This window comes from Frieseomelitta varia, unplaced genomic scaffold (genome assembly GCF_011392965.1).
Source record: "Frieseomelitta varia isolate USP_RPSP 00005682 unplaced genomic scaffold, Fvar_1.2 scaffold_38, whole genome shotgun sequence".
Classification (NCBI taxonomy): Eukaryota; Metazoa; Arthropoda; class Insecta; order Hymenoptera; family Apidae; genus Frieseomelitta; species Frieseomelitta varia.
Genome location: NW_025110123.1, coordinates 318,724 through 342,426, shown reverse-complemented (window position 1 = coordinate 342,426; position 23,703 = coordinate 318,724). Strand labels below are relative to the sequence as shown.

At 35.2% G+C, this 23,703-nt stretch overlaps 4 protein-coding genes across 7 annotated transcripts; all 4 read left to right on the top strand.

The window, feature by feature from the left end:
- The first annotated feature begins 434 nt into the window (after nucleotides 1-434).
- LOC122531195 (juvenile hormone esterase-like) lies at nucleotides 435-4,265 on the top strand. Its single transcript, XM_043658926.1, has 10 exons — nucleotides 435-641; nucleotides 913-1,050; nucleotides 1,199-1,358; nucleotides 1,781-1,966; nucleotides 2,713-2,912; nucleotides 3,023-3,185; nucleotides 3,247-3,395; nucleotides 3,481-3,628; nucleotides 3,768-3,900; nucleotides 3,977-4,265. Exons 1-10 carry the CDS (start codon nucleotides 435-437, stop codon nucleotides 4,182-4,184), a joined length of 1,692 nt encoding a protein of 563 aa, XP_043514861.1. The 3' UTR covers nucleotides 4,185-4,265.
- A 1,641-nt stretch (nucleotides 4,266-5,906) lies between these two features.
- On the top strand, nucleotides 5,907-18,275 carry LOC122531192 (solute carrier family 26 member 6-like). Of its 4 annotated transcripts, none has more exons than XM_043658919.1 (14): nucleotides 5,907-6,446; nucleotides 10,133-10,246; nucleotides 11,001-11,162; nucleotides 11,814-11,924; nucleotides 12,612-12,784; nucleotides 13,020-13,187; nucleotides 15,351-15,452; nucleotides 15,521-15,654; nucleotides 15,752-15,914; nucleotides 16,307-16,483; nucleotides 16,573-16,845; nucleotides 17,027-17,188; nucleotides 17,393-17,519; nucleotides 17,622-18,275. In XM_043658919.1, the coding sequence occupies exons 2-14, from the start codon at nucleotides 10,150-10,152 to the stop codon at nucleotides 17,783-17,785; spliced, it is 2,013 nt and encodes a 670-aa protein (XP_043514854.1). In that variant the 5' UTR covers nucleotides 5,907-6,446; nucleotides 10,133-10,149; the 3' UTR covers nucleotides 17,786-18,275. The 4 variants fall into 4 exon arrangements, with proteins under 4 accessions (XP_043514854.1, XP_043514853.1, XP_043514855.1 ...); XM_043658917.1 differs by lacking the exon at nucleotides 5,907-6,446 and adding an exon at nucleotides 8,424-8,795; XM_043658918.1 differs by lacking the exons at nucleotides 5,907-6,446; nucleotides 15,521-15,654 and adding an exon at nucleotides 8,421-8,795 and having other exon boundaries at nucleotides 16,356-16,483.
- A 124-nt stretch (nucleotides 18,276-18,399) lies between these two features.
- On the top strand, nucleotides 18,400-19,252 carry LOC122531197 (signal peptidase complex subunit 1-like). Its single transcript, XM_043658928.1, has 3 exons — nucleotides 18,400-18,553; nucleotides 18,705-18,764; nucleotides 18,834-19,252. Exons 1-3 carry the CDS (start codon nucleotides 18,509-18,511, stop codon nucleotides 19,014-19,016), a joined length of 288 nt encoding a protein of 95 aa, XP_043514863.1. The 5' UTR covers nucleotides 18,400-18,508; the 3' UTR covers nucleotides 19,017-19,252.
- Nucleotides 19,253-20,348: 1,096 nt separating this feature from the next.
- Nucleotides 20,349-21,084, top strand: LOC122531196 (signal peptidase complex subunit 1-like). Its single transcript, XM_043658927.1, has 3 exons — nucleotides 20,349-20,509; nucleotides 20,707-20,766; nucleotides 20,838-21,084. The coding sequence occupies exons 1-3, from the start codon at nucleotides 20,465-20,467 to the stop codon at nucleotides 21,018-21,020; spliced, it is 288 nt and encodes a 95-aa protein (XP_043514862.1). The 5' UTR covers nucleotides 20,349-20,464; the 3' UTR covers nucleotides 21,021-21,084.
- The last annotated feature ends 2,619 nt before the right edge of the window (nucleotides 21,085-23,703 follow it).

The following is a 23,703-nucleotide window of genomic DNA, read 5'->3' as shown; positions in this document are numbered from 1 at the left end:
ACTCAGATCATCCACGATGTAAAGAATACAATTTTGACAGTGTTCTTTGTACCTAATTAAACAAAGACTACCAAAACTGTCTCCTTTGTTGCAATATTAATATCAGATATGAATCAATCAGATATCAAAAGTACCATCTTTACGAAGCAGAAAAGAGTGCCATGACGATTATGCAAATGAGAGACCTCGCATCTGTAACAAATTCATACAACTGACACAATTTTCATTTCCCATACGTAGTAAAGTGTTTGTCAGCTGAAATTTGAAACGCGCAATGCTCTTAATACGCGAAAAAATTCTGCACACTGTGCAGCATTATTTGCTGATTGAAACTAACTTGAATATCCAGTTCACTTTAGCCGGGACGAGGACCGGTGCGTCACTGTGATATCAAAATTCGTAATGCAATTTCGTACCTTCGTCGAGAAGTCAGCATGAATGGCACAAGTCTTTTGCTTTTTATTTGTCTCGTCACATCGTTGGCATCTTTGGCCGTGAGTTTCTTTGCGACTCCTGTTGTCAGGACGCCCAGTGGACCAGTTCGTGGTTTGGTGTTGCGCACAGTGTGGCACTCGATCGAGTATTCATCGTTCAAAGGCATCCCTTATGCGGAACCGCCCCTCGGCGACTTGAGATTCAAGGTGACACGTAAAGTTAAATAAATAACTTCTCTACAAAGACGGTTATGTTGGTGCAAAGTTAAAACAGTATGATATTTCTCATTTCATCAACATCTTAATGAAATACGCAGTCTATTGTTATTTGAAGTATTTTTACTTATCGCGCTCAGACCAAACTTTAGGGAATTCTACTTTTAGAGAATATTATAAATACGTGATTGAATACATGATTAAATATTTACATTTATAGACAAGAATATTAATGATGATCGTTTTATTTCAACGATTGTAGCCACCAGTTCCAAAGAAGCCATGGAGAAATGTGTTATACGCTTTCAAAGAGGGCAGTATGTGCCCTCAGTTGAATCTGATGACGAGTGAATTAGGAGGTCACGAGAATTGTTTGTACCTGAACGTGTTCACTCGCGAGGTAACTATCGTCTAACTAATTTAATACCACGTATAATAGAGTTTAGAATGAACAGGAATGAAATAAAATGTTACAAGGATCGTTATCAATAGGTGGAATTTAAAGATAAACTAACATTAAGGCCAATTATGGTTTGGATTTCTAATAGGTGGAATTTAAAGATAAACTGAAATTAAGGCCAGTTATGGTTTGGATGTACGGTGGTGCCTATTTCACTGGATATAGTAATACGTCTGTATACGGACCCGACTTCTTCATGGAAGAAGATATCGTTCTTGTTAGCTTCAATTATCGACTTGGCGTTTTGGGTACTTAAACTTTCTCTCTTTTTATTTCTACGATTATTTATACGATAAGGGGCGTAATTTTAATATGAATGAATAATGACGTAATGATGAGAAGTTATCGATATTTTAAACTTCATAAAAGAAAATAATGTGACAATCTACTTGGTCTCATTTATATGACACGATGTTACAACAGTTCAAAGTATCGATAATTTTTCATTCAAATTAATTGTTATATAAAATTGATTCTCAGAAAAATATTTTGTATCTACGAGAACGGTGATGGGTGACATGTTGTAACACCCTACGAAATAGTACATACTTTGCTTTTTTTTTCTATTCTACGTGCAAGTTCTCGACAAAATATCGTTTACGTTAAAATTCGATACGTACGTTTCGCTCATTGCTGTAATTCAAGGAGTTAGCTTTAATTCTACTTTCAGGATTTTTGGCGTTGGATCACCCCGATGCAATGGGCAACGCCGGTTTGAAGGATCAAAACTTGGTTCTTCACTGGGTGCAAAGAAATATTGCCGCGTTTGCGGGCGACCCGAAGCGAGTGACAATTTTTGGGGAAAGCGCTGGCGCCACTTCTGTCGGTTTTCATACGTTATCAGAACGATCTAGAGGTACACACTGGACTCTAAAATACTAATATAGTGTTATATATTACAGTTATAATATTATATAGATTTATAAATATATTATTATAAATGTATACTATATATAATATTATAATTGTAATATAATACTTTTAAAAGACATTGTATTTCTAGTATGTATATAATATTATAAAATAACAATAATATAAAATATAATATTATATAATATTATAATTATAATATATAATATTTTTAAAAGACATATTTTAATATATATATATATATATATATATATATATATATATAATATTATAAAATAATAATAATATAAAATATAATATTATAAAATAACAATAATATAAAATATAATATTACATAATATTACATAATATTATAATTATAATATATAATATTTTTGAAGGACATATTTCTAATATATATATTTATAATATTATAAAGTAATAATAATATAAAATATATTATATAATATTATAATTATGTAATATTTTTAAAAGTAAAATTATGTAATTTTTTAAAAAACATATTTTTAAAATTATGTAATATTTTTAAAAGACATATTTATAATATGTATATATATAATTATGTAATTTTTTAAAAGACATATTTTTAAAATTATGTAATATTTTTAAAAGAACATATTTATAATATGTATACTTATAATATTATAGAATAGCAATACATGTTAGAAATATAATGTCAAAGGGACTAGAGTCTGTGCATTTTTTTTTATCTAATATCGGCCATCTTTTCAGGACTGTTTCTCCGATCGATTAGCATGAGTGGCACACCTCTGTGTCTTTGGGCGTACCACACGCCGGAGAAGATGATTCAGAACGCTTACAAACTCGCCAACCTACTTAATTTCGTACCAAAGAGCAAGGACGACTTGTTAAATTATTTTCGCCAAGCACCCGCGTCAAGTCTGGTAATTGCAGCGCAAAACGTCGACCTGGTAATTAATCTTATCTAATACTACGATCGAATTTTGATCTGATCAAATTACAATTGCACATGCTCAAGGTACTTATTGGAGGTTTGTTAATTCTACGATCTTTTTTCCAGAACTTTTTGCCATTTCGACCGACCAGAGAAAATCCCGAGATCGATTATACCAATAGCACGTTCCTAACGGAATGCCCCATAACGAAGTATAATAACGGAGACTTTCATCATCACGACGTGATGTTAGGTTACACTCGCGACGAGGTTCTACTGTTTTTAGGCCGTAAGTACCGTGTATTATTTTCTAATAACAATTCGTTATGCCGCACGTTTCACATTTCTAGCTCCAATCGGAGTGGCGAACATGATCGATTGGGCCTTAAAGTACGTGAAGCACGCAAGCAAACTCAAGGAGATAACTAAAGAACCGATAGACTTATTCGCGCGCACCATTAGCGATTTATACAAAACCAGTTATCGCAAACTGGAGACAGTGAGAATGATTGTTCTTGTTTCTCTTTTTTTTCTCTTTCTTTTTGCTTCGATCTCTCGTAACAATATCTTTTACATTTACAAAGCTCATGGTGGATATATTTTTCGCCGGCCCCATTGACCTGACTCAGAGGCTGCTGGCAGAATACAATAAGGGTCATCCTATTTATTATTATAGATTATCCTATCAGACGAAATACTCTTGGCACAAAGTCGAGCACAACCCGTTGAACGGTACGTTTCCAGAAAAAAAAAAAAAAGAAAAATATGTACGATCGATCGTAGAGAATAAAAATAATAACAAAATACAGAGGATAAATGGTACTTCCAGCATTTGCATGTTTCTTTAAGATAAGATCGAGAGTTCTTTCAGGAACCGCGCACTTCGACGATGTTGGATACATATTCAATTCAAAGGAGCTTCACGCACCTACAAGCCCGAGAAATAGATTCAATCGGTTCAGAAAGAGGATGGTCAACATGTGGGCCAATTTCGCCAAATACGGGTACGATTGCCGAGGAAGTAAAATAGGTATGACCGTGTTAGAGATAATTTCTGGCATAATATTTTCACTTTATCAGGAATCCTACTCCAAAGGATAAAAATCGCATGGTCAATTGGATAGACTCTAGCAAAGATGGTCTTCAATTAGATATCAATACTGTCCCAAGGATGCACGAACGTTTCACGGATAAAAAGGAGGAAGAATTCCAGAGACTCTATTACAGGATACTGCCACTGGTCTCTTCTTGCGTGGAACAGCCTACGAAGTTCTTCGATTTTGTCTGATCTATCCTTTGTTTTTTTTTTTTTTTTTTTTAACGTGACGATAATAATTCGCAAGAGAATAAATTCAAACGATTTCTACAATTTTTCTAAATTCTCCCTCGACCATTTTCTCTGAAAAAATTCACGTTCCTGCTGTATACGCACCAGGTAAGATTCGCTGGCAAATCCCACCTGATCTGGAAAGATATATTTTATCTGATGTCGTAAAATTGCTCTTACAATTGGTTGCAGATAAACGTTTCTAAACTCTAGTTACAGACCGTAATACATTTATAATGTTTGTAATATGGACTGTCACGTGAAGACAAAGAAAGCATTCGCGAGTTACTAAAAATAGTTTATCGGCGCGGATATATCAACGAGGAATGTCACGTAAGATTCTTCGCTAATAAATATTCGGCTAAACTCGTCTTGTCTGCGCCATTTCTTTTTTCGAGAGATAGACTTAAAGCATTGGTGATTTTTTTCACGTGATGAAGCTGTTCCTCTAATGAATATATATGTATATATATATATTTAAAAGAAAGAATCTAATATATATATAAAGAATATATAAGAATCTTATATATATATATATTATATATATATATATTTCAAAGAAAGAATCTAAGGCTATGTAAACGTATTAATAGTGTGAATATCTTTAAAATGAATACTCCTGTGACATAAAATCTGCAACTATTTGCTCAAATTTTTATTTATATCATTCGATGAAATTTTAATTGTTACATGAATGTGAATTTCATGATTGCAAGGAGAAGAATACTTTTGTGACTCATTTTATATACATGGGGATGAGGAATTATGCCATTTTGGGTATAGTCAAAGACAAAAAGACAAAGAACGTTAATGTCTGAACGCGTCGATCGGTCGCTCAGATGAAGAAATTTTCAAGGAAAGAAATCATACCACACGTTGGTACAATTGCCTTAAAGAAAACAAAAAAATCGTACTCCATAATTCGCAAAATTTATGATAGAGATGATACGAGTTTATAAAACAGTCCAGAATTTTATGGAGGTGATATGAATTTATAAAGAGACCAGAATTTTATAGAGATGATACGAATGTGTAAAAAGTCCAGAATAATATATCAAAGGTTAATATTATGAATTTAATATTATAAATTTATATATCAAAGATTAAATTTAAAAAAGTGCATCTAAATAAAAAAATCACACACGTTACGAATATTATAAATCGAACGACTAAAATTTAAAAATTAAAATAATATAACAAATAAAATTAAATATAATAAATAATAGTCGTCGTAAGAATTTTAAGATAATACCTGCAATTAAGAGAATTTTGTGCGTACGATATCATAATCTAAGATTAAGCAAATGATAATAGCATCGACGAGAATACACACAAAGAACGTCTCTTATGTGCCACGAATGCTTCCTCAAATTTGGACAAGGGAATAATAATCCCTGTTTGTTCAACCATTGCCCGTGCTTATTACTCGACTTACTTTTGTTCACCTCATTTTGTTCGAGAACTTACAAAAATGACTTACTTAAATGAAAGAAACGTGATTCCTTCTCTTTGACTTGCAACTTTCGATTGCTGCAAGCACAGAGATTATCAGAGAAAATTAGAAATTACAATAACAGTGTCACTGTTTTCTCAACCAGTCGTGCAATTGAAACAGAAAGAGATAAGAATACAAATAGTTCATAAATCTGTTCAGGCTTTGTGTGCTGACAGAGCATGATTTTCACAAAATTCTGCTTCCGACTACTGCTACGGAATATCAGTGTGCGAACAACAGTGCGTCCTCGACAATAGAACGTAATATAACAAAGTCGGGGAGAAATACTGATCGAGATCTCGGCCAAAAGTGAAATGTTTCTGCCACTTCACAGTGTTCCCGACGACTTGACGATTTTAGTTGTATTTCGTTAGTGCTCGTCGATCGATCAGTGGCTCGATGCTCCTCTCGACAATTCGAGCTCCAACTTTTCGTCCTCACTTTCACGACGTCTTTTATTCCACGGATTTTGTTATGTAATATTCACGACAATTGCAGAGGGGACAAAGAGACTCGACAGCCAGTGAAATAAAAGTATTAATCCGATTTGAAGTCTCATCTTCAAACTTATTTGCCCGTGCGTTGTTAGCGGCTTTTACAAGCCACAATCGCCGAAGACTAAAGGAGATTTGTTTTCGTGAGGAGTTTAAACTCGGCTTTACGCCTGATAACCGAAGGAGGAGACGCGGATTAAAACGGAGAGTTCGAATATCTCGGTAAATCGGTTGGTAAGCATCCGAGTAATAATATCTCGTCTCGACGAGATAAGCGGCGCTTTGCTCGTTTGTTCAAAAGTTTCGCCCCGTTCCTCGCCGATTTTTACGTCGCCGTGCTATTGACTTCGATCCACTTTGGTTACGCGAGGTCGATCGACAACTTCAAGATCGACAATGATGTAATCGTATGAGCTATGCTGTGTTTCCATTTAACAGAGAAAAACTCACGTGATCGCACAACACTCTCTCCAGAATTTTTATGTCGTTAATGGACGCTGAAAATTTTTCACATTAAAAATTTTGGCTCGATTCGATGATTGATTTCGTCAATTATTTCTTTCGTTAATTGTTGTCAATTTTATCGATAAATTTATCCGATATTTTTAGAGTTGTCAATTTTATTAATTGCTGTTTAATTTTATCAATAAACTTATCTAGAGATATTAATTCGACTTGTTTCACGAATTATTATTTATCTTATCGATAAATTTATCTAACGTTGTTTTAGAGCCGTAGATTTATTTCATTCAATTGATCATCTAATTTATCTAGTGTATCTACAGTGGTTACAAAAATTATTTGCACACCATATAATTGGTACATGAATAATGACATGTATCATAACATTCATGTACCAATTAATTGAATTTTAGTAACACTTTCAGAAAAATTTTACGAACACGAAATATACAATCTGACAAAAACAGCTTTTCATTAAAAATTGGGAATACATGCGAATGTTTGTAACCACTTGTGTTACGTCATTATCTGATAAACTTTATCCAAGCACCAAATACGTCGACCACGTGAGAAGAACTGTGATCTTAGAATCGAGTTGTAAGAATCAAAACTCTCATCTCGTCGTAGCTATTCACGACAGTGGTATCAATTTTACTTTTTAACCCAGGCGTGTCCCATAGTTTTTGTATAACCAAAATTGGAATAATCGAATTGGAATTTTATTATTTGAATAATTTTAACCATGAATGTTTGTCCCTTTTGCGAACAGATTTTTCCCCATACGAAGCACACAGAAAATAAAATAAAAAGGAAAATTTTAGACGAGCATCTTGTCACTACCTACAGGTTAGATCATCACATATTGACATTTACATTTGCGTCATTATTATTATCACGCATAGCGAAAAATGTTTCAGATGAAATTGAATGTGGTTTCGAGAAAGGCACAAGGTCATTAACGTTTTTTTTTTTTTTAATAGAATCATATATTTTTTATTGCCTCAGTTGGTGCACCTTGATATTTTTTTACAAAAAAGTATTAACCTATTTGTTAAAAGTATTAACCTATATGTTAAAAAATCATTAGTTTAGGAGATATTTTAATTTTAATGTTGTTAGGATATCATGACCCCTTTTGTTAATGTTGCAATGATTTTATTTAGAGAAAAGGTTCAATGTGACGACCATTTACATCATGATATTTTCTGAATCGATAGATTAATAATTCACTCACATTGTGTAATGTATCTGGTGTTTATTACACTCGCTGATGATACGATCTCTCATAGTGGCCATTGTGGTTGGAGGCTCAGCGTACACCTTATTTCCTAATAACATTAAAATTAAAATATCTCCTAATGATTTTTTAACATAAATAGGTTAAAATTTTTTTGTAAAGAATATCAAGGTGCATCAACTGATACAATAAAGAATATATAATTCCATTTAAAATATATTCTGTATATTAAACCAGATATTGATAAACTGTTATCTAAAAAGAAAAAAAAAAAAAAAACAAGCTTACTGTTTCCATTCAAAATTTTCACATTTTTTTTCATTAATATAAATATATATTTTTCTAATCAATGTATCAATGTTTTTTTTTCGCTATAAAAGTTGTTTTAATAGCTTCATAAATAAATTAGCAGATTACATTGAACTGATGAAAAAAATACGTAATTACTATGCGCGGCACTGGACAAATTTTTGTTGGCCAACGAAGTCCTAAAGATCCAGAAGATCTAAAAGGTTGGACATCCATGTTCCAACCGAATGAGTCAGACGCGCAGTTACATCGACTCAATTAAGCATCTTAACCGCGATGAAGTACCGTCACGATCGTTATCCAAGAGACGCGCGTTTATTTGGCAACTCTCGGCTCCAAGTCATCGGCACGTGACTGAATTCCAATGGGAAACACACGAGCCAAGCGTGTGCGTTCACGTTCGACACGCCAGTTAAGCGATAGACAGTGCAGCCGGACTTATCATCGCGTCCGTTGTGGTTCTTCTCTTTCAGATCGCATCTTTTTTTTTTTTTTTTTCGTCGCGACACCGATCTTGAGAATCCCCGAGTCAACATCGTGTGCAAGTGGGACACGCCTCGTCATCGCCATGACAGGTCTTTCCTTAACGTGTCTACGAAGTTTCTTTTTTTTATTTCCGTCAATTCGTGACGCGGGATATGCAAAACCTTAACGTCTGAATTTTTGTAATTTTCTGAGAATGATTCGAAAGACTTGAAACTTCTTGCACTTGAATTTGAATTTAGAGGCAGAAGTGGTCGATGGCTTCCTAATTTGTTAGGATTGTCCTAAGTTATTATCGATCGAGGAAATTTATGTCGCTACGAGCTTCATATGAAAAAAGATTATAACGTATCACTGAAGTAATTATTGAAGTGAAATGAATTGACTCCTGAAACGCAGTGATTGATCAATCTTGTCTAATTTTTGCATGTTATTTAAAATTTAAATTGTCTTATTTATGTTATTGAAATTCAATCGACTGATAAGAAGAATCTCATCTAATCGTGCTTAAATGTAAATTTAAGTTCTGAAAATTTGCAACTGATCTACTTTCTGCTCTGCTCATCTCCAAACTCAAAATAGCACTCAATTATCCGCTCTTAATTCGTTCAAAGAGTCTCGGTTTTCAAATTATCTGGTGTAACAAACTAATCTACTTTCAAACCTCCTGTATACTCCCAGTGTATTCATATCTCGAATTCTCGAATAATTTCCACTCTCGTACATATATCATAAATTTGATGTTTCTATTGTCGCGTGTTGATTGAAGAATTACTATTACGCGATCGTCAAAACTCTACAATTACTCGTGCAGTTACTCGTTATGCGCAATATTTCTATTTAGAAAGTAGGAAAGGCTACGTGGTTAGACATATATATTCTGCGACTCGTTGTTCGCATGCTTGAGATAAGTTTACGTAATTTTGCGTAAGCACAGCTATTGCATGTACGTGCTTTTCTCAGTACGTTCGTACGTATAACAGTGCACGTTATCTAAAACGCGTCTTCAATCTTTAACACCCTCTCCACAATGCTATGTCCGAACAAATAATATTCAAAACACCTATATCTTCGCGTCGATGATTACACAGAGACAGATGTATGATTGAGATATCTGATGTGATTGAGACACGACAGATGTGTGATTATAATACGAATTATCATCGAATGCTGAATTTCACGGAAAAATTCGTGATTTTCAATTTAAGTCGCGTTTCAATTTAAACACATTTTATTCGTTTATTAAGTACATCGCGTGCGCGTGTGTCGTATTTTAGAAATGACGAGAAACGATGTACACTGTTAAAAGTATTGTCAGCGCGAACGTACGAAGAAATTTCAAATTTCGCGCGCGTCACTTTGAAATTTTGCGCGTCATTTTTGAAAATAAAGAAACCTCACGAGGTTTACGAAAATATGTAATTCGCAGACGATCTAAGCGACGAGATGTCGGCGCTCAGCCCTGAGCTAACAGTGAGACGACCGGTGTATCAACAGGACGAGCTTAATCATCTGTGCAAATACGCAAAGCCGAACGAAGCGCGTAAGTATCGTACGCGGATACGTGTCGATTTCGATCGTGCGAATATCAGGAATCATGGCGCCGCGATGCTGGCTTATTTGCCGTCAGCCAGCCGTGTAATCCACACGACAATACGCTGCTATTGCCGAGAGGAATGAAAACTATTGCGAGTTCATTGCATAAAGTTCGTTTCGAAGAATCGACAAAAAGGAAGTTCCTTTGAACAAGGAAATTTTCTTCTCACTTTAATTCGAGACATACTTTTTTCTTGATCGATTAAACTATTTACTGTCAAAATTTCAGATTTCTTTTTTTTTTTGCAATTTTATTTATTTTCATCAAAATTAACCACTTGCGCTGGCAACTGATTGCGGACCATAACGAGCGACCGAACTGTATACAATTCGTCACTTTCTTTTTGAATTCGTCGGTATGATATCACTGGATAGAAATTATCAAGTAATAAGTTTATTATTTATTTTGCCTGGGTTATACTTAAATATATTTAAAACATTTAAATATACTTCAAAATATTGCAATTTTGAGAGAAAAAATTTTCGACGTGCGTGGCAAGTCATTCCAGCGCAAGAGGTCAATATTGATTATCTAACAACGTCTAGACAAAAACATAATTGTATAACTCTATTTATTTTAATTATTATCGTTTAAACTGTAATGAGGAATATTTTGATAATAACTCAATTAATAAAAATGAGTCTTCTACGTGATAACAATTGCAAAACGTGATTTTTCACGTGAATCGTTGATGTCACAGTTTTGAAGAGCATCGCGACAAAATGCAGGCGAATCAGACCGATGATGGTTTTGAAGAACACTATACCCCTTATTGGATGGTTGTCAACGTACAATTGGAAGAGAGATATACTGGGTGATATCATTGCTGGGATCACTGTGGCGGTGATGCATATTCCCCAAGGTACGAACATTTTCAAAGAAATATAATTTGCTTCGAGATAATAATATCGAATGAACTGGCTTGATTTTGTTTAAAATTAATGTCACCGAGAGAAGGCTAGTCATTTTAAAAATTTGAAATCCTGCGTCAAATGTTTAGACCATCGAGAGAAGTTTGTGTGTGTAAACAATTTATTGTATTTCAGATGTAAGTCTGAAAGGAACAATGTTAAAAATAGACGAATCTTGATACACATCCATTCAACAAGATACGATTTATATCTACATATAAATTAATATATATATATATATATATATTAATAAATATATATAAATATAAATATATATATAAATATATATATGTAATATCATATAAATACAAACATATAATTTTAACATATAATTTTATATCATATAAATATAAACATATAAATAAATATATATATATTTATTTATATGTAATATCCAACAGAATTCTAATAAAAATTCAGTACTAAACAGAAAGTTTGACTAATGAATCTGTCTTGAACAATACAGATTGAGTAAATCAAGGTTGTATTTTACGAAGAGGACATCTAGCTTTGATTCATTGGAATCTGTTTATACGTTGGATTTTTATCGTTTCGAAGAAGCAAAAGTCATTTGTCTTGTAATGAACGCATTTACCTTGCAGGAATGGCTTACGCAATATTGGGCAACGTGCCACCTATAGTCGGTATCTACATGGCATTTTTCCCTGTTCTCGTTTATCTATTCCTTGGCACTTCAAGGCATAATTCGATGGGTAAGCATGATTCAATGATTCAGAAACTCCTGATAATTCCAAGTAAGAAGTTACGAAATACGGAAGCTTCACGACGCTGATCCTTCTCCATTCTTTGCGATGATTTACGTTGATTTCGATCATTTATCGAACACGCAATTGAACGTTTCCTTAGATACTCCCAGACAGATTGACAAATGAAATTTTCGAACGAACAGAAGGGAACAGTCCTTCTAATTCGACAGCGCTTCCTCGCGTTTGCTTTCTTCTAACTTTCATTTCGACTTCACTTTCCACTGACAGCTTGTCAGTTTGGACGAAATCGCCACGGGATTCCGCATGGAATACCCCGGCTGCTTTTTCTCGTTATGATCATTACCTCGTGACTTGTTATTACGCGTGTCCATTAACCTAGATAACGAAAGTTCAACCAGTCGGGGCAGTAATATCACATTAAAACAGATACATATGCATACGTGGAACTTCGTTCGAATTAAGCAGTTAATTGCGAAAAGTTTCGTCCTCGGATTAATTGCCAAAGTTTTTTTGAAATGATTCGCGATAATGGGAGAAACGGCCGTGTCGTGATCGACATTGTCAACGAAATTCCATTGTATGTTCGCACAACTAATGCAACGTTACAAAAGTAATCAACGATTGGAATTAAAGGTGATAATTAAAGTAACACAGAGTCTCTCGATGACGAAGGTACATTCGCGCTGATTTGCATGATGACCGGGAAAGTGGTCGCGACTTACAGCACTCAAGGACAATTGGCCAACAACGCCACAACGGAAAACGAGCTATTATCCTCGATGAGCAATCGATATTCACCCGTGGAAGTGGCCACCGCGGTCACTTTCACCGTGGCCGTGATTCAGGTAATCTTCCGTCACCTTTCCAACCTATCAATTTTTCCAATTTACCATCATCTACCTCGTGTTTTTATTTCTTTTAAACTTGACGCGAAATTTTCAAAAAACAAAGCGACCGAGGCTAGCAAATGAAAGCCCTTCCGAACGTTCCAACACTCCGTGAACAAAGTTGCTACGAAGCTAGCGAGTGAAAAGTCCTCGGAAGCAACCTGTCTCGAATGAATTATCCTGAAACTTTCAGCTGGCAATGTATTTATTACAATTGGGGGTGATCGCGTCGCTCCTTGCAGACAGTCTCGTAAGTGGATTCACCACTTCCGCGGCGGTTCACGTGTTCACGTCGCAACTGGAGGATTTATTGGGACTGAGGAATTTACCCGGACGCAATGGACCATTCAAATTGATCTTCGTGAGTATTCTCAGATTTTCTTTACCTCTACTGTTTTATATGTCTGACGGAGAAGCATTGCTGGAGGTGGCAAGTAAATCTTTCGAAACGCCAGGAAGCTGATTCGAAATTTATTAGGGGGAAATTAAAGGTTTGTCGAACTGATCGGGACCTTTAGTTAATTAATTGAACTACTTGAACCATCGGCAAGTGTATGCGCTTTACTTTCTCTTTAAACGTAATATACAGGAAGTTAGTGGTATTGAATGAATGGTGAGAGGTACGCACAAGTTGCTTGTAAATTAGAAAATTGCAGCCATATGAAAAATAATACGGAGGAAATAACAGTTGAAAAGTTTGTTTTTATTTCGAAGAATAGCAAAAGTAAACTTCCACGATCGTAAATCTTTCAGGATCTACGTGATATTCTATGATTGTTGACGAGATGTTTCGCCAATTAAATATTGTCTAATTAATCCCTTCATTTTTATTATGTACATCAGCTACGTCGTTTGCGCTTACACGTGCGTTGGAGGAAGTATTGGCTGCCTTAATGAAATTTTTCCACGCGATAACAATGTTTACCAGCTACGGGATAGTCAAATAACCTCTTTTATTTCTGTCATCGCCATAACTATTCGAATCGTTATGTGTATTGCCGAGCATTAAATCGTATATTATCAAGCGTTCCCTCGTATGATGAAATCATATTTCTGTACCAGCGAAAGAAATATTTGTCACAGACACTGAGGTGAAAATTTAAATTCAGATTGCATCGTTCTTCATTTTGTTCATCTGCGAAAATTTTCATCGACAGGCTACTAATTTTGAAATAAAAAGAAAAAAAAAAAAGAAGAACAAGCGGAGAACTTCTTTCTAGCGTGATAAAAATTTACATTTCCCCCAATAAAAATCTCTTTCTCTCTCGTAATGAAAATTTACATTTCGTCAACTATCCGTCGAATTGGCGAATTGCCGGATTTATGGATTATTCGATCCTTGAAATTTGTAAAGGATTAACGAACCGTGTCGATAGACCTCAATTTCAAGCACGTCCGTTCGCGGATAAACGAGAAAACGGTTTATCGTAGAACACAATCAAGGATAATCATCACAAGTGTATTAGATTAGATGGAATGAAATGCTCACGATAATCACATCGAAATGACTAACACTGTTCTTCCCGTTTCCGGGTTTCTCTTCCTTTCGAAGATTCTCCGACGTAATTTCCGGTTTGTTCCTCGTGCTATTAAAGCGGAAACAGCGTGAGAATCAACATTCGTCTCGCTCTCTTTCGTACCAAATACGTCGATTATTGCGTGCAACACGGCCAATTATTCTGCACTTTGTTGTTTCCGACACGGAGCAACGCTCGTTTCGATTCCTCTTTTTATCCGTAGATAGGTGAATACGTGAAATACCGAACGAGATTCCAGAGGTGACTTTCCAACAATTGATTACTCATTGAAACAAAGAAACGAGTTCCAAAGCATTTGGAATCTAACGATTCTGTTGTAGAAAATTCAAGACTTTTTGCGAAAAATTGTTGGGAAAATGGGAGAACGGTCTAAAGATTTTATTAATTAATTTCCCGTTATTGTTGTACACTTTAATTCTACGCTAAAAAAAAAAAAGAAACGAGAAAATTCTTTGACCGATCCGATAATAGTTAAATATAATAGTTGTGAAATTTCGTATTTAGATAATTTTTGTTTAACAGTTTTCGTATTTAGATAATTTTTTATTTAACTAAAGAAACTGCGTAAGTCAAAGAGAAACTATTCCAATAACCAAAGACTTTCGTAATCCGCATTCGTTGGTCAATTTGACAAAAAGTTGAAGGAAACTAGTCGCAAGGTTTTCGATAACGTAACTAACATCCACCTTGCAAAAGGAAGAAAAAAACTGCGTTGTTTTCGACAATTAGATCAATGCCTTAGCAATAGACTTGCAAATAATAGAAACAAAGGAAATGTTTAATGTAATAGTAATACTTTCACTGATTGTGTTTCACTTACATAAGGAAATTGAACTTTTGAAATATATGTATGTGGCAAAACGTTCATGACGAACAGTTTCAATTACGTACGATGATCGTTTGTTTTATTTATACAAACGTTATAACAGAAGAGCTTAGTTTTAGAAAGTTCAGAATTTAATTGTAATTATTTAATCTCGTTTCAGAGTTATGTGGATATCGTTAACAGTCTTCATGCCGTCAATACGATCGCCCTCCTGACATCGTGCGCCACCATTTTACTTCTTATCATTAACAACGCGTTGAAGGTATTTTTCTCTTTGTTGCAAACTTGTTTTGGTTTATTTTAATTTCTTAAGTGAAAAACTTTTTGCAGCCGAAACTCGCGAAAGTAATTCCCTTCCCAATTCCTATAGAAATGCTAGTGGTCGTGATTGGAACTCTCCTCTCAGTGTATCTGAATCTTGCGGAAGTTTATGGGATTGTGATAGTCGGTGACATACCAGTCGGGTAACCGAGTTTCTTGTAACATGAACGATAGTTATGTCGTGTCCCATTGAAACGAAGCAACGTCCTTAACGTAACTTTCTCTTCGATTCTCTTTCAGTTTGCCGCCTCCGACATTGCCGCCATTATCCTTGATACCGAACATTTTATTGGACAGCCTCGTCATCACTATGGTGTCCTATACCATTTCCATGTCGATGGCGCTAATCTTCGCGCAGAAATTGAGCTACGAGGTGGACTCGAACCAGGAACTAATGGCACAGGTTTGCATTTAAATATTTAAATTCGAAATCTCGGCATGCATCGATTTCCATTTAAATTCCGAGGTTTGGACGTGTTGATGACTGAAATTTTCAATTCGAGAATATCGATGCACACAAGGCTAACAATCTGATCTTTGAATTGCTCTTTGAATCAAACTTGAAGTGCATTGAAGTGCATCGTGCAGTCATCGATGAAAATTCGATGCACTCTCGTCGACATTATAATCAGGGAAGCAAATTAAATAATTCAAATTGTAGAACTGACATGTCAATCTCTTTTTCCTAATTGACGCCTTGACCGCCTTACGATTAAAATAATGAGACAGGGGACAGCGTCACGCTGAATGAAAGAGAAGAGTGACCTAATTATCGCCAGCCTGAATGACTTTTAGGGTGTTGGAAATCTAGTTGGATCCTTCTTCTCTTGCATGCCATTCGCAGCTTCGATGTCCAGATCCCTGATCCAGCAGACTACCGGTGGACGAACTCAATTAGCTAGCCTGACATCGTGTGTAGTTTTAATTAGCGTTCTACTGTGGATCGGTCCGTTCTTCGAGCCTCTGCCGCGGGTAATTTACAGTAATGTTATCCGTATCATTGAAAATTATCGAGATCGAATTGTAAACGATACGAGACGAAATTCAATTTTCATTGACAGTGTATCCTAGCCAGTATCATCGTGGTAGCTCTAAAGGGGATGCTAATGAAAGTGACCGAGTTCAAGAGGTTCTGGAAATTCGACAAAATAGACGGGATTATCTGGGCGGTGACATTCACGTCAGTGATCCTGTTGGACGTCGACTACGGCCTCCTGATTGGAATTGTGTTCTGCGTCGGGAAATTGATCTACTTTTCTGTCCGCCCTTACACCTGTTCACTCGCTCTAGTACCCGGTACCGAGCTTTATCTGGATACCAAGAGATATAAAGGAGTAATGATAGTTCCTCTCTTTCTTATCTTTTTTTTTTTCTCATTGAACCATGGCGTTAAAGCGCAAATTCATTTCATTCGATTCAAAGCGAATTCTCTCTTTCGTCTCGTGTATTTCTCGAGGCGGTACAGGCTGAAACGAGCCTGGGACGAATCCGCTAACACGGAAGTCGTATTTTCAGACAATAGAGCTGGCGGGTATAAGAATATTTCATTACTCGGGTAGCTTGAACTTCGCCTGTCGGCAACACTTCCGCGACGAAGTGTATAAAATTGCTGGTCAGGCGCCGAGGAAGGAACCGAATGAGGACTTCGAACATGGCGAGTTGAAGGAAGTTAGAAAGGTGAGGCGTATCGTACATGTGACATCAAATACCAATAACACAATTGTGCAAAATCATATTCTTATAAAGCTATTAGACTCGTTATGTTGTCTTACTGTTTTTTTATTTTAAATAAAAAAAAAAGAAAGAAAAAAGAACAGTATCCAATCTCATAAAAACTATCGACCTACTTTCAAAGAAAATTAATTTCCTCGTCGTGTACAGCTGAGGATCCTGATACTAGATCTGAGCTCGATGAGTCACGTGGATCTGGCGGGCGCAACGACCCTAGGAAACCTGATCAACGACTATTCTGAAATCGATATACCGGTATACATTGCTGGGTGTTCCGGTGAGTAGAATCGCGACACGGAACCGCGTGATCAAACCGGAAGCGAGCGTAGTTTCGATCGATACGCGACGCGATACATACGACGATTTGAACACATTATAGGACCTGTATACGAGATGATGAGAAAGTGCAACCTGTTGGAATACAAAGGTAGCCTGTTTGCCGCCTTCCCCACCGTGGCAGATGCCGTGCATTTTGCAAAATGCAACACCGAGCTAACATGGAGTTCGCCGACGTACGAAGACACAATTATCGCCAGGCTCTGATTGGGAATACTAATCGCGACAGAATGTGGCGAGGTTCATTCATGCTTCCCAGGGAAGAACTTTTCAATTGACGCGCTCGATTGAGAGTTTCCACTGCCATGTTATTTTTAGAGAAATGTATCGCACTCGTTTGACGAGGAGATGTGTGGATATTTAGAAATTGTAGATGTGAACTTGGAAAACAGACGACCATGATTGTAAATTTGTCAATGACGAGTACATCGAAGTGTCGAAGTTGAAGTGTTATAAATTCATCTTGCTTGATTTGTGAAGAATTTCAGCTTCACTATGTTTTTAAAAGTTATTTAAAAAAAAAAAAAATGCTAGTTCTAGCAAATAAAACTTAGAATTGGACGTGAGAACCGAATGATATTTTCAAGTACAGTATTCTTGTTTTATTGTAACAAGTGATATTTTGTGTATTATAAAATGTTGAAATGAATAGTATTGTGTATTGTAAATGTTGAAATAAATAATATTTATAAACACAGTTCTAGAATATTTAATAACCTAATCTCCTAAATATCTAGTTTAAAATTCATAAAATTAATTAGAATACTTCAAAAAACATGCTCGAAATTATTTAAATTTCTCGCAATTCGCGCCACGTGAAAATGGTAAGTTTCGGCGCATGCGCTAACGTCACATCTTACGTATAAATCCACGTCTAAACAAAAACTTGTTTATGCGAATAGACCGGCAAGTAACTGTCATTATTTTAAAATGAGTTCTTGGATGCAATATATTAAATCTATCCCCACGCATATGGTGAGTTTACAAATTGATTTCAAAGTAATGTTACTACATTTGAAAAGCGTTTTCAATTATAGTTAGGTTATGTTATTGTATCACACAGATGCTTATATGCACTCACAAATTCGTACAATAAGACGTGTAATTAAAATATTTTTCTCTTCAGGACTATGATGGTCAAGCGCGAGCAGAAAAGTTATCAAGAGTCATCATAACACTATTTGGGGTTGGATATTATGCTAGAGACATTGATATTCAACTTGACTTTCTAAGATAACATACATCTTATTTGCAGGTGGTTGGATTAATTTGGGGATATGTTATTCATCAATTTTCACAAACAATGTATATACTTGGCGCAGGATTTGTACTAGCAGCTTTGATCACAGTACCACCTTGGCCTATGTATCGTCGTAAACCTTTGGATTGGCAAAAGCCACAATCTGAGGTTACAGTTAAGCAGAAAAAGAAGAAATAATTTGTTGCCACTTGTAATTGTACTTAACAATATTTTGTTACAAAGTATTATAATAATACTTGTTGGTCCAAAGGAAAAATGTTTCAGATATTACTTTTTATTGAAAAACATATATTTATGATTGTATAATTTATTAAGATTGTAATAAGAAGGATTACTGCTTCTAACGATTGTATTACGATTATATTAGTCGTCAAACTTTATCAATTGAAATAAAAAGATTTTACTAGATCGATTATCATACAGTTTAAATGTTTCAATCGATTGCTTGATATTCAATTCTGGAAGGCGAGAACGTTTAAAATGAAATAATATGTATTCACATTGCGGAACAAACATTTTGTAATTCCAGTGTATTGATTTTCTCGTTTGATTCTCATAACACAGCAACACCTTTGAGTTTTTATTTAAATCTCGTTTGAATTCCGTGCAAGCAAAAGTGCGGTCAGACATGTACCACGTGACACGGTTTCTCCTTCAACTGTTACAACAATCGATAGCTACGCCATTGCATGACTTTAGAAATGCGTTTTCTAAATAACGATGATGACACGGTATTGTCTATACTACGAAAAAGTTGACCGATCCTCATTAATAGTTTCTATTTCAACTAATCAGCAACACAATCTCTGTCACGAACTATGATATTAATTCTGACTGCAACCTCTGTCAACGATACGCATGTTCGTTGGTGGGGAAGCAACGTGAAAGAATTTAAAGACAAAATTTCAAATTAACGTATAATTTGAGATCTCGTATAATAACTTACGTATTTTTTCGTAAGTAGTAACTAACTTAATTTAAGGATTGATATAGATACGCGTATATATGATAATCGGCTTTTGAATTTTTATTCCCTAGACGTAATATATCAGTATCAGATTCCATTGAATTTTAATGGAGAAATTTGCACTTGGAAACGATAGAAAGTACAATGCACGTAACATTTGCGCACGTTTTATCCGTAAACTGATAAACCAAAGAAATTGTACAACAGAATTCGATTAAGAAAATTATAAAGTTACAAACGTTGATTCGAATCGTATTACTAATATTATTTTTTAGCATTTTCAAGTGTGATCAATCGAACGCTCGTTTCCTTACGGAATTGAATTATTTCATAGCTATTAATTTATATCTGTTCAAATTTATAACTATTGTTTTCTATCTGTAAAAACTTTTACTCACACGATGAAAGTTTAAAATACGGCTGTGAAAGTTTATCTTCATTGATGTTTCTTTTATTTAAAACATAACACACTTAATCACAAACTTATGTCACATCAAATAACCGTTACACTGTTTGCAACTTCGTTAAAGTTGGCGCTGCCGAACAACTACCACTACAAGCGATTAACACACGAACAGTAACAATTGCCAACTTATAAGTCAAGATTCATAACTGTAGTTTGTTACGTGGTAGAAACGGTTCGCATAATTTGTTTACAATGAGTTCATGGTTACAGTATGTTAAATCCATGCAAACTCACATGGTGAGCTTCCAAATTGATCTTTAATTAGAGCTACTTCATTATTAAATCTGACTGTTTTTGTCAAGTATTTTGTCTTCTTCGTAGTTAGGTTATGTGTTACCATATGTCAAAAATCAGTCAAATATTTTTATTTTTATATGATTAAATATCTTATAATATGATATTTTTATTTCTTTTATAATATTAATTTTTTGCAGGACTATGATGGTCAGGCACGAGCGGAAAAATTATCAAGGGTCGTGATAACACTTTTTGCGGTAAAATATTATTTTTAAAAGTATCGTGATGTACAGAATTTATTTAAAGTTACAAGTGATTTCTTTTACAGATAGTTGGATTAATATGGGGGTACGTTATTCAACAATTTTCACAAACAATGTACATCCTCGGTGCAGGATTTGCGATGGCTGCTTTAATAACAGTTCCCCCGTGGCCCATGTATCGCCATAAGCCTTTAGAATGGCAGAAACCACAGTCTGGAGTTACTACCAAACTGAAAAAGAAGAAATAGTTTATTCCAGTTGTACTTGATAAAATTTTATTAGCAATAATTATCATATGCCAATATTTGATAATGATTCAAAGCGCACAAATTCTTTTGTATTTTTTTTTATAACTAAGCCATGTACTTAGTGTACGACTGTGAAAGCAATGGATGAAAGTATATGTGACAAGTGCTGAATGAATCAATATTTTCCACTTGATCAGCAATATAGATTATAAATAGAATACTTAATGTATATAATTCCACTTATTCTAATGTATATATTCCACATATACTAAGTAAAAATAATGCTCGTACCATCAGATTGCATTTACATTTGTATATATACATACATAAGTTAAAATAAGAATAAAGATCATCGTTTAATAAGCTCACTGGCCGAATCGCTCGTATAAAAATTTAATTATGCCACATGTTACTGTTTTATCACGTACTAATGCTGCTTATTGGAAAATAGTGTCTATTGCTTAACAAAGATCGATGTATCTTGTCGAGCTGCAATGTATAAAATATCGGACTCAGGATTTTCCTTCCGGAACCATGGTTATATAATATGTAATGACCAAAAGAAAGAAAGTCTCGTAACAAGGTTGATACAGTACAACAAGCTCGGTACACTGTTGATCGCTTTAATTCCGGTTTCGATAAATCGATCGAACAATTAACCAGGCATTTATGATTATGTCGCGTTCCACGAGCTACACGTTGGATCGATTCCAACGTTTGACTTTCATCGGACACGTTCCTCATTTTCTCTTGTCACACGCTAACCGAAGCATATTTCCCTCAAAATCGGCCTGGCGACGTGACTTTCACGAGACAGAAGAGGTAGTAACGTTTTGGAACACGGTGGGGATGATTGCAAGTAGATCCTTACGTAAACGGGCAACGATCACCGGTACATCGAAAATACAAAATGTGCCGCAATACCATTTTCTTTCCTACCATCTTTTTGTGCTTCAATTTCCTAATCCTTTCGTCATCGTTGTTCGACAGCCTCTATGCCCTATCTTTGTTTATTGCTACGAAACTGGAATACACTGTTATGCAACGAAGAGGATTTCTCAGGTCTCTTGCAAACGGGCCTTCTTTTTGTGGAGGCGTGCAGTGGCTCAAAACGACAAATAAAGAAATAAATCTTGGGCAATAATGTCAAGAAAACGAAAGATCCTTTCGCAATATAATCCACAATGCCGCAACCACAACTTTTAGTAATCTTTAAGTATAGACTATTCGTTTCTGAGAACCATTTCAGCTTTTAATTCCATTATAAAATAATATAGTTAGGGGCTCCGGCATTATTTGAGAATCTTCTATGGTAATGGCGAAGTTCATTTATTGCAAATTGTAAGTTTAATTTAAATGATACATTACGTTATTACTCAAACATAAATTTATACCAATGTACATCATATGAATGAAAATCTAGAGAAAGTCATAAATTCCACGAACTTTTTATATTAAAGAAATATTAAATAACATTTCTATTGTACTAGTAAGTAAATTTCTTCCATTAATATATTCCTTTCCTTTTTGCTAAATTTGTGCCGTAACAGGCCGTCTGATTCATTTCAGATCACTTTGTAATACACATGCAGAAGGATTCTTGCGTAATCTCGGCGACTCTGGATCTCCTCAATATCACGATGATGATCGGTCCTTTTCTCGCCTTGCCCCACGAATCACCGAGTGCACCCAGCTCGTAAGATATGAAGTGGAGGATTACGAAACGCTTTCTCCCTGTATGACGGATATTTTAAGTATGCGAACTGCACCACTTCCTGGCTGGGCTGACAGTGCACGCGAAAGAAGAAGAAGAAAAAAAAGGATATTACACTAGCGAGGGCCGTGGTCTTCTGATCGTTACCTTGCTCTTAACACTTCTTTCGTAAAACAACCGAGGCCAACTCGGTTAGAAAGCAAGCTCTATTGCTTCGATGTATTTCACCGGAAATGTCGGCGGAATCTGAGCTTATTATTAGGTATTACATCTTTTCCTTCTGTTATCCTTTTTTTGCATTCTATGCAACGAAAGCGAGAATTCTCACGTAACTAAATTGATTGGTGATAATTGAACATGCAAGTTACAAAGTTTCGATACGATTAAGTTTATCCTCGTTCAGAAATCTTAGGGAAATTTTCGACACAACTTCGTATACAACAAAATCAAATATTAATACTGAAAAATATATATAATTTAACAATTATAATCGATATCAGATATCGAAGCGTTGTTTTAAGAGTTTTCAGCAGAAATACATAACTAACGATAGTTGTTAAAATCGTGATTTTCCACGCGATTGATCATGTTAATCGATCGTTTGAAAACTGACAATCTGTTCTTCTAACACGTATCTGTGAAAACTTTGATGGAAATTAGCGCTTGAGATTCGTACATTCCATGAACAGTGTCAATAGCACGCCTGTTAAATAAAACGTCCGCATGCCTGTGAAGTCAAACGATGGAGGAATTGGAATCAGTGAAGTTAGAGTGTTGCAAATGCGTGTAAGAACGTTGCGTTTGATTTGCATTCCCGTCTTTCTCGCTCGATTAACGCGACGAAATGGACGAGGAAATGAAAATTCGCGGTCTAGAAACATTAGTTTGGTTATTTTACTTGTACTTTGGAAACTTAGTAGTTGGGAGAGTAGAAACACTAAAAAACTATCTGACGTAGACCATTTAGAC